Raw genomic sequence first — 11,249 nt, forward strand, 5'->3', positions numbered from 1 at the left:
CCGTTCCAGCCCTTAAGTTCTGTGATTCTATAATGCTTGTTTACCTGTATCTTAGATTAGTTTCAAGAATTTGTTTTATTTTGCTAAATGAAACTTTGAACAAAGTTTATTAGAGAAGCCCTCCTGAGTCATGAGGTTCAGGAAGGACCCACTTGCTTTCTAAACTCCTCCTCGAAGAGGAGTCTAGGTGCAGCTGGATCCAGACTTAGCCACAGACTTAGTCAGTGGTTTATGTTTAAAGGATTGTATATGTGTAATTGAACCTTTATACATCTTTGTCCCCCAGAGTTAAGGGTGGCAAACCAAATATATGATTAGAAAAAAGGTTTCATTTAAATCATTTATTGGCAATGATGATAATGGTAATGTAACCAGATGCCAGAATAGCCAAGACCACTTGGACATTTGTTAGACAGAAGTTAGGTGCATGCATACTTGGATTAGGCCTGCTTTGGTGTGTGAAGGACAGACTGATCATTAAATTTAGACCTGGCAAAACACTTGATAAAGAACATCCCAAGGAGGAACTGTGGCCAAGAGCAGAAGTTCAACAAAAGGACAGAATCAGAAATGACCCCTGTGGGTTGCAGAAGACCCTCAAAGACCTCTGCTTCAATTAATTGCACCTTTGTACAGGGGAGGGGATATGATAATCGAGGGTGGGGTTATGGTAATGATTTCAGGGAAATAATTAGCCTAATAAGCAAGAAATCACTAACGAATAGAAAATAGAGTACTAAATAGAGTACTAATCAGTAAGAATTGGGTACCTTTTAACCAATAGGCACTAATTGCTCTGCTGAAATGTATAAATAGTAAAACGTTTTGATGGTTGGCACGCACGTTAGATGGAGCGATTCCCCATGCATCCAGTGCTGCAATAAGGAATGCTGCTTCTTAATACTACATTGGTGTTAAGGAGTTTTCTTCCCAAATTCAGTGATAATGATTAGACTAAGAGACCCTAATCAGAATTACTTGTTACACAGTGTAGATAACTATAACTACTAGTATAGTGTGCTATTTATTGAAGCCATATTAATGCAATGATATTAAAGATAACAAAATAATTGCTAAGTAGAGATTGATGTCACTCACCCATACCAATGACCACGGGCAAATCTCTTTCACTCATTCTCAAGGAGTAACATTGAGGGGTGTCCCCACATGAGGGAGGAACCTCCAGTCACATACTCCAGCAGTGTGTACATTAGAAGACTCTGCCATTAAAATTTAGGACTGGGCTTTTGTTGTATAAAGTGGTTGACTGTCAGTCAGATGCCTCCAGATCTGCTGTACCAGCTCAGCAGTTTTAGAGAAGTTACCAGCACTATCATGTGTTGGTTCCTTTATCAGGAATTTTGTCTGACACACCGTTGCTAGTGCCAGTTTCTGTCAGGAAACGTTGTTCTTCCTTAGAGTCCTTAACTTTGGGATTGACTAGTCAGGCTGGTCTCAGTGTTCTTCAATATCAAGAGCAGTGTCACCTACCCTTCTCTATGCAGCACTGGTAACTTTTGCAAATGGAATATTGTTCTAGCTGTTTTGACCATGCTTAGACAGAGGAATCTGCTACAACGAGCTGTTGTAACTTTGCTATGAAGGGCCTTTCAAGCTAAAATCCCTGCCATGGATATAGCTTTTCCTGTGAGGATTTTGTTTTGAGATATACCATTATTTTAATTTCTCAGCTTTTTTTATTTGGATTGAAACATGTACAAAGGTGACATCTTGTTCATACAGTTATCAGGTTAGCTTTGTCATTTTTCTCGACAATTGTCAGCTCTGTCTGTTCTAACTGCTGGGAATGCTTTGCACTGGAAGGTGAAGTCTTCTGCTTTAGTTGTCATAGAGCTTGATCATGGCTGTTTGGGTACCTCAATGGCTAAGCGTAGTGAGGAGAGCTTTTCCCTTCAGTCAGTAAGCAGAGTTCACACTTCAGTATGTGAGAGAACATATAGGTTAAACTTGAGATGCACAGCTCATACCTCTCTCTTTGATAAGAATACAAAAAAAGTAATGAAGTGCATGACAGTGGTTTGGGATGTGAAATGTCTTACTTTGCCTTTGATGGGCTCTATGCTAACCACAGATCTTTGTGGTAAAACCTCATGAACAGAACTTAAAACTGTTCCAGAAGATGCTTCTTTTAGTTATTATTTATACTAATAAGAACATTTAACTTTTTTTTCTTTTTAGACAGATTCCATAGCTGATGGCATTGCAAATTTAGAGCTGGAAGGAGTAGACCAACAGATTCAGCAGCCTCGAATATCAAAAGCACAGAAGAGGAGGGTATGACTTCACATTAAACATTTTAAAAAGAATTGATTAATGTTATATTTAATTGAACCTAACTGTAATATCCAAAGTGAAATAATTTTTCAGGGGATATTACCTGGCTAATTCAGTGTTGTACCTGCTGGGTGTCTTGAAAACTCTGTAAAGCTGCTACTTAGAGATATGAAATAATTTTGTACGTAGTTGGATTTCTTTTTTTTTTTTTACCCTCAGCCTTCAGCTGGGAATCAGAATAGGTCAGGAGCTGGGAGCCAGGAAAAAAGAAATTATATAAAGCTAATGAATTTTGAAAGAATTTCACAAAAAACATGATTAAAGAAGTAATTGGTTTAAAATAATGTGAAATACTATGTAGAAAATATGCAAGTAGTTAACAAAAGACTGTTAATAATGAAATTCTTTTAAAATGTTGAGGAGTTAAGAAACACTGCCTGGTATCCTGGTTTTAGGCTTAAATCTTGTTAAGCCTCAGGTGTTAAACTTGTGATGAATTAACATTCTCATTGTAGCTGCATGAATATTGGTTCAGGGCCAGGGGAGTGCTACTTTATTGCAATGTCCATCCCCTATTACATGGTCGCTACAAGCATGATAAAAGGATGTTCTTAATTCATGGCTCCATGTCCAGGCAAACTAGGAAATCTAGTCTAGTTTTCCTATATTGTGATTGCCTAAACCAGTCTGGTCTTGATTTGTGGTGAATTTTAAGTGTGGAAGTGAAAAGATTGTTCTCTGTACTGCTCCCTTTTTTCATTAGCTCGTTTACTTTGGCTCTTGCTCCCTTGTTAGCTTCACCATGAAATCACAAAACATTCTATAAAAGTAATTTCAATGTATTACTACATCCCTTCTAGTATTCTCTGTATGCATTCTCATCCAGCCTTTAGGTTAGGAGCAGTCTTTTAGGATGTACAGTACCTAGCATGAGGGAGTTGCAGTTTCATGACAAGCTCCATTAGGCAATCATATGCTTAAGTGGTAGATCTCACACTTTTTCATGAAAGAGTAGCATTTTCTGGTGTTTAATGAGAATTCCCATACTTGAGTGGTGAAATAGGTGATCCTGAAGAAATAACTACAGTTAATAGCCTCTCTGTGAGTGTTATAAAGTGTTACTTTGCATGTTGATATAGTTAAGATTTCTACTGTCACATAATTTTGAGTGTGATGTCAGAGGCAGTTGAGATATACTGTTGACTTATAGTTTGCTAAAGTTTGGGTTTAGGAGGTCTCTAATACCAATTCAGGCAAATATTTCACAGATGTGAATGTACTGAGAAAATATTTGCAGAGTTATAAGCAAACACTAAGCCAAGAACTGTTCAGGCATCTTCTACATTTTAACATTTGACATAATATTTGTGTTTTTAATTTAAGGAAAAAAAAGCTGCCTTGGAGAAAGAAAGAGAAGAAAGGATAGCTGAAGCTGAGATAGCAAATCTAACAGGTGCTAGACATCTTGAAAGTCAGAAACTTGCCTCCCTATTGGCAGCAAGGCACTTAGAGATTAAACAGATCCCTTCAGATGGCCATTGCATGTACAGAGCTATTGAAGATCAGCTCAAGGATCGCCAAAATTCCTGGACTGTTGTAACTCTGAGGAACCAAACAGCAAAATACATGCAAAGTCACTTGGATGATTTCCTGCCTTTTCTTACAAACCCTAATACTGGAGACATGTATAGCAGAGGTAAGACTTGGGACATAAAGGTTTTTAAAACTGTTTAACTGTTTCTGATAAATCTCCATCTCAGTTACAGCTGAATTGGGAGCTTTATGGTGTTTGTTCTTGAACTTTATTACCTCATTTGTTTGACTGTGTTCTATAGAACACGTAATTATGTTCTGCTGTGAAACTTGGCATGCCTGGATTTCTCTAATTTTCTTCTCTTTTTTTAAAGCAAATAACAAATATTCCCCATTTTAAAAAATACTTGAACTTGCTGGTTCTGATGATAATCATGTTCTGAGATGTAATTTAAGTTGTCATTGTAAGCTTGTCTACCAGGTTGGGGATTTTTTTTGGTCAAGTTTTGTTTGTGTTTTCAATGTGCATAGGAAAGCTGTTAAAAAATGAACACGAAATTCAAGCACATGTGTTTTATTGTCTTTTGCATAAATGAATGTTCTTATTGTACCCTTTATTTTCACTGTTTCCACTAGTTCTGTTGGAGCCCATTCTTAAAAAACTTAAGAGATTTAGTGTGGAGCAATGGTGAAGGCTGAGTGAATGCAGTTAAATGGAGTTTATGTACCTCTTATTTGAGCAATACATGATTTATTCATTGTGCCTCGAACACCATGCAAATGACTGCATATTTTTTCTTTAATTCCACATTTGTTTAATAGGTATTGCTGTGGATTTCATTTGGTCACTGGGGGCTGTTGTGGAGTAGGTGGTGTCTTTCCTGTGTTGACACAGACAATTGTCACAGGATAAATGTATCCCAGGAGAGTACTAAATGAGGTTCTGCAGAACAGCTGTGAATTGTGGTTTTCTGTTATAAGGGGAATGTATGCAAAATAATTATGAGCAGTCTTCAGAAAATCTGAAGATTCTTCTCCCTCACAATCTCTTGGTAGGGTTCAGAAGCCTGAAGGGTTGTAATTTATAAATTTTAAACTTGGTTTCTGTAGAACATGATCTGAAAATGGTTTATTTAGCTATTTACAAAGGAACTATTTGAAATAAATACTTCAGAGTTTAAAACCAAGGCAGCTAATTTGGAAATTTAAAAAAAACAAACAACTGTTGGACAGTTGATTTTTACAAGGTTTTTAAAACATACCTGACACCTGGCTGATGTGAGAATTAAGCATATTCCTTGCTATCACTTTTTTTGCCAGAGTCTCTCAATATCCTCTGAAACTTCACAGGAAGAAAACTCTATGCATTTTCATGTTTGTTGTTACCAGTTCCCTGAAGAAGAAGTTTAAAGTATAAACTGTATTTGTTATACTTGTTTTTATTCCTGTCTTCAGTCTGAAATTTTCTGTTTGAAACTGGGGTGGTTTTTGTTTCTGGTGTTTTTATATTTTGTTCCTTCTCTTCAGTGAACATAAACAGCTTCCTGTATAATGTGTTTGTATTTCTCTGGTTCTAGTTCTTCGTTGTACAATCAATATTTTTCCTCAGTTGTTTGTTCTCAAATAAAAGAAGTACTAAAAGTTGTCTTTTCTTTCTCTGCAGAGGAATTTGAGAAATACTGTGATGATATAGCAAATACAGCTGCATGGGGTGGTCAGCTGGAAGTAAGTATTGTATCAATAATTTTTGTTAGTGAAATTCTGAAGTAGGTGAATATACCTTTCAGAAAAGGTTTCTTAAGAAAGAGTATCTGAAGGCATATGGGAACATAGTCATAAATAGTTTATCAAGAACTTTCTTCTATGGTTATAACTTGTTTTCCCAAAGTAGTACCTTTTCTGATGGTGCACTGCTGTTCTGATGTATTTGATAACATGCAAGTTAATGAATTCAGTAGTTTTAAATATCATTGGAAAGACTGACACTGAGTGGGGGAAGACTTAGATGGTAGCAAAGCTGACTAGAGCAGAGTAATGGTAGGTTTTTGTCATGTAAATGAGAACCTGAGTGTGACAAAATGCCTTTGTTTTAGTTTGTCTTACTGTTTTATGTAAAAATAGTTAGCAAATGACTAAAGTTAGCCCAGTGTTATATCCTCAAAACAATGATTAGTGTAAGGCATCCTGCTTTCAATTAAAGCTTAAAAAGTTAAAATAATTTTGCTTATTTTAATGAAGTTTATTTTCTGACAATATTTTTGAAGTTATGCTTGAACTGTCTGCTAAAATTACATGCCTAGTCATCTTCTCTCCTCCCTACATTGGATTCAATCCTAATACTAAATTGTTTTTATGCCTTAAAGCTAAGGGCTTTGTCTCACATTCTGCAAACACCTATTGAAGTAGTGCAGATGGATTCCCCTCCCATTATTGTTGGTGAAGAATATTCAGGCAAACCAATAACACTTGTGTGAGTATATCATTTTATCCCTTAAAATAAGTGCATTTATTTCTATAGCAGAGGACTCAGCGTTGATTCTCACATGCTCTTTTGTTTTCAGTTACATGTCTTGACATTGAGATGGTGCTTGAATAATGATCTTTGCAGGTCAGAAATTGTGCTTGACACGGTTTAAAGAAATTGTAATTGGAGTACTTAAAATACTGACAGTCCATCTGATGTGTATCAGTCACTGCTTTCTAGAATGCTCTAAGGTCAATTTACCTGTTAGATAATTACAAAACAATAGGGAAATTGATATGAGAAGCATGAGGGAACTGTTTTTCCCTCTTCAAAATATATGTCAGTCTGTTTCTGAAAGTTGTGAGAATTAAAAACTGTCTTTATTAATTACAGAATCATAGAATTTTAGGGGTTGGAATGGACCTTGCAGATCATCAAGTCCCAACCCCCCCTGCCACAGACAGGGGCACCTCCCCACTGGATCAGGTTGCTCAAGGCCTCATTCAACCTGGCCTTGAACATCGCCAGGGTTGGGGCAGCCACCACATCACGGGACAACCTATTCCAATGTCTTACCACCCTTATAGTAAAAAACTATTTTCTTACATCCAACCTAGACTTTCCCTCCTTCAGTTTGAACCCATTAACCCTTGTCCTGTCATTGCAGTTCCTAACACAGAGTCCCCCTCCGGCTCCCTTGTAGGCCCTTCAGATATAGAAAATTCATACTCTAATGTTCTGTGGTAGAACTTTAAGTTGTCTTCCAGTGCTGCTACAGTTTGGCTTACATACACTTTTAGTTAAACTAAGCACTAATTCTCTGTAACCTTTATTCTTTTTAGGTATATGAGGCATGCCTATGGATTAGGAGAACATTACAATTCTGTAAAACTTCTAACAGATGCTGCTACAGAAAACAGCAGCTAGCAGTCATGCATCCACATGGATAATACTTGCATTGTGATGTGTTGGGCTCCCGACAATTCCCAGACAGACTGGAAAGTGAAACTAAATGGAATGGATTAAAAATGAGAAAAAAAAAAAGAGACACAAGTTTGACTACAAATCAGAAATAGGTCTTGATTTAAAACAAAACCAAACCAAAACCACACAACAGTATTTTGAACTTGGTGGTATTAGTTATGTTAAGAAGATCGTCTCCAAAATGCTGCCTGTGTAGATCAGAACTACTTTTTTTTTTTTTTATAGAGCTTCCTCCCATGCTGCTGTGAAAATACTGAGTAATAAATGTTTTGGTTAATCTGCATTTCTGCTGAAGAATTAGAGTTACCTGAAGGTTCCTGTAATAATATTTGTCAGATTTTGATGGTAATGGGGGAGTTAAGGCATTTGAAATAATTGGTTGTATTTTGGTTGATGGAATATCCTCTGCAATGTTTCTTTAGTTCTGTCAGGATCTAGTTTTAATGCTGTAGTAAGGATCCCCTTCTTTATTTGGGCAGAGAAGACCTGGAGGCAAATCTAGTAGTAGAATGTCTTGCTGGGCTAAGGAATTGCATAATCTTCAAGACTTTGATCTACGACTTTTATCAAGGTTTGAGGTAGGGTTTTTTCAGCTGGCAGAAGAAACTGAACACTTGATGCTGTTCCTGATACTGAGTCTGTAGGAAGAGCATTGTTGCTTATGATTGTACATCATAATATTGATGCAAGTTAACTGTGCTGTTCATTCTTTCATCAGTGCATTTCAACGACACAGAAATGTTACAAAGAACTCCTTAATGTCTTCACTTCAGGTAGTGAAACTCGTGTGAGCTCATTATTTATGGCTTTGCTGATCTAAGTGGTCTGTCATCTAAAGCGTGATGTTTTCTAATGCTTAAAACAGCTGGTTGCATACAGGTGTAGAAATAACCACCTTGCGTTTTGTCAGTAACTTTAAAGGTGATCTGCAGAAGAATTAGGTTTATAGTAATTGCTTCTTACTATGCACAGCAATTTGAAAGGTGGGAGTTTAAAATGGCCTGACTTTTTACATTAGAAACAGATTTTTGTCTTTTAAGTCACTGTAAATGCGACTTCAAAATTAGGAGCATACTAAAACCAAAGTTGTAATGCAAATGTTTTTTAACAAGAGAAGTGATTTTTTTAAATTATGTTTTTTAAAGCCTTAGCCAGTAACAGAATTGTATTTTAGTGCTGCTGAGTTGGTTTGGAGAAAAGCAGTTCATGTCAAGATAACACACCTTTGCCCTGGTTTGAGGATTATGAGCTAACAGTATGCATCTTGTAGTCCTTCAGTAAAGCTAACCAGCAGATTGACTTTCCTAGAACTTATAAATTAGAAGGAAAGATCTGCTCTTACTTAAGGGGAGAAGTGTTCACTTTATGGATCAGATTAATTCTGATTTGAAGCACTTTCAGAGAGGGGGGGAAATCAGGCAATTACAGCAGGGGGTTTTGGACAAGCAGTTCTTTAGATTGGTGCCTGTCAGGAAAACAAAGTATTAACCAAATCAAGAGTTTTTATATCTTTATTTATCTGTTACAGTCTAGCAAATATAGCTGGTTCATATATCAAACCAGCTGGTTTACTGTAGAATTCGGTTTACTACTTTGATTGTAGAAAACAATGTTTTTTAATTTCATCCAAAAGTAGGATACAACAGCATGGAAAAATATTCCTATTCATAAAACCACTATGAATTTCACTAAAATAATAACCAGAAATACTGTTCTGTGTTGCTTAGAATTGATGTGATGTGAAATGCACATGCTGCATTTTAGAGATACTCAGTGAAAAAGGTTCTTTGGTTTATTTGGGTTTCAGTTTTGTTTGATGGACAGAGAAAAGATGCTGGCATCAGGGAACACCTGTACCAACAGTTTGTCATGTTGAAGATGTTTACAGTTTGTATAAAGTTAAGTAATGTTTTAATATAGTGAGTGAAAGATCATGCTGTGTGGGACTTGCCAGAAGGTAATAAATCAGTTTAATTGTGGCAAATCTTGTTGTGGTTACTTTTTATTTTGTACTGAGGTAGTTCACTTAATTCCTTGTATGAATAGGCTTACACATATAATTTTTATGACTTTTGGGTCCTACTGTAGTATGAATTCAACAACTGACTGCTCATATTCAAGCAGACAAAGCTTTACTTGATGTGAAATATATTTTGTTTAGAAACAACTTTATCCTCAGCATTTTAGCAGTTAAACTTCTGAAACTCTTCTGAAAAGCTGTATTTGAAAATACTGTTGAACTTCCCTCTGCATAAAAATGATCAAGTGAAACTGATAAGGTTTGGGTTGTTGTTTTGGGTTTCTTTTCACATTTTTGCTTTTAACTTTGTCAGATTACATTTTCTCTGCAGAATAGCACTACTTACTTGGAGTTTTATGTACTTCAGTAGCTCTTCTTGCTTTTATCTGCAATTCATTGACATCGTTTCTTCAGCCACTTTTTTTAAGGTCTGTTAGCTATTTTTTTTTTTTTCAAGATTAATGGAGATTAGTTTCCAGTAGGAATGCTCACATAAAGAGAAGGGAAACTGTCTTGTGGTCTGCAATAGATTGTGCACAATATTCTGAAAGGGAAAAAGCAATTTGTTGTTGGAGGCAATGGGTACAGTTAGGCAATTGGGGCACAGAAGAGATGCCTCCTCTTGGAGATACACGTGGCATTTAGTACTCGTCCCTGTCCCCTTCACTTAGTACTGTGCACCAGTCTCTGCTCTCCTGTGCATGCCCAGTAGTGTGGGTTGCAGCCAGCCACAGAAAGCAGGTGAGAGGTGAGTGGCAGCAGGAGGGAGTGCAGACCTGTCATAAGTTATTTAAATAGACCATGAGTTCAAGGGTTTCTTTAAAAGAAATAATATAAAATGTAATGAAGCTGTGATGCTCCGGGTGTGCATTTTTACAATTCTAACTTCTTCTGTTTAGGTATGTTAAAATACTGCACCAAAGCTAAAGCACTGTGAGGAGGGGAGCTTGTTTCGCAACAACTTGCTTAGAGTCAGAATTGTCACTGGGGACACCTTTTGCCTCCTGTCTACAATCTGTCCTCCTCTTTTTAACAGGCAGTTCAATAGGAGCTGTGACAAGCCCCAGGAAAATAAGCCTCAAGTTCTAGGTCTATGCAGAGTACACCCCCTCTGCTCCTACTCTGACTCAAGGAGCAAGAGGTGCTGGCAGTGGTGTGACTGAGCAGATCTGATGCCTGTGGGATGATGCTTCCCCCTGCTGTGTTAGGAATTACAAAAGTGAGAGTTATCATAGCTAAACGCACTGGTGGCGCTGGGAATGGGATGGGGTAGGGAGGTGTGATGCATCTGATGGTTGGTACTGGGGTTATGGGTTTTGCCCAGTTCTTCTTTCCCCAGCACTGATTGCCTCGTGGCTTGTGAATTCACTGATGTGACAGCTGATGAAGTGAAGATGGGCAGTGTGTATCTTTCGCAGGCAATACGGGTGGTCACAGCACAGACAAGTGGTGTATGTTCTGGGAAGTCCTGATCACACACACTGCATAGATGTGCTGATTAAGTGGCATCTTCAGGGGTTCAACAACCTTCAGGCCAAAGGATTGAATGCTGAATGCCCCAGAGATGGCCTGAAGCCTGTGGTGAGAGTGAACATCCAAATGTCCCATCTCCATTGTCTGGGTGGACATGGCAACAGTTTGGGCCATCATCTTTCGTAGGCCACGGAACTGTTGCAAGTACAACTTTCTACTTTCAGTCCTTGAGACACAACCTGCCCCCGTCCCCCTGCTGATCTCCTGGGGTGTATTTATGAATGGCAAGCAGCTTGTGTTGATTAAGTAATCTGTGTAGAAAAGTGAGCAGACTTAAAAATAGGATCTGAAATACAGAAACATTTTCTGTACTTTTCTTGGCTCCAGAGAGAATGCTAACCCACCAATTCCTTTGTTTTGAGAGACATAAAAGCAGCAGATGGGTATGATTGATCTTCTGGGCCCCTCAGTTCAGGAAGG

The 11,249-nt window shown here is 37.6% G+C and overlaps 1 protein-coding gene across 1 annotated transcript; it reads left to right on the top strand.

The window, feature by feature from the left end:
• Window positions 1-2,199: 2,199 nt before the first annotated feature.
• On the top strand, window positions 2,200-7,309 carry OTUD6B (OTU domain containing 6B; the record flags this gene model as incomplete). The annotated part of the gene is made up of 5 exons (XM_009075494.1): window positions 2,200-2,295; window positions 3,679-3,991; window positions 5,492-5,553; window positions 6,192-6,298; window positions 7,135-7,309. Coding segments are annotated over 5 exons (663 nt in total), but the record flags the coding sequence as incomplete, so codon positions are not given.
• Window positions 7,310-11,249: the final 3,940 nt, after the last annotated feature.

The sequence above is a fragment of the Acanthisitta chloris genome, unplaced genomic scaffold (genome assembly GCF_000695815.1).
Source record: "Acanthisitta chloris isolate BGI_N310 unplaced genomic scaffold, ASM69581v1 scaffold34955, whole genome shotgun sequence".
Classification (NCBI taxonomy): Eukaryota; Metazoa; Chordata; class Aves; order Passeriformes; family Acanthisittidae; genus Acanthisitta; species Acanthisitta chloris.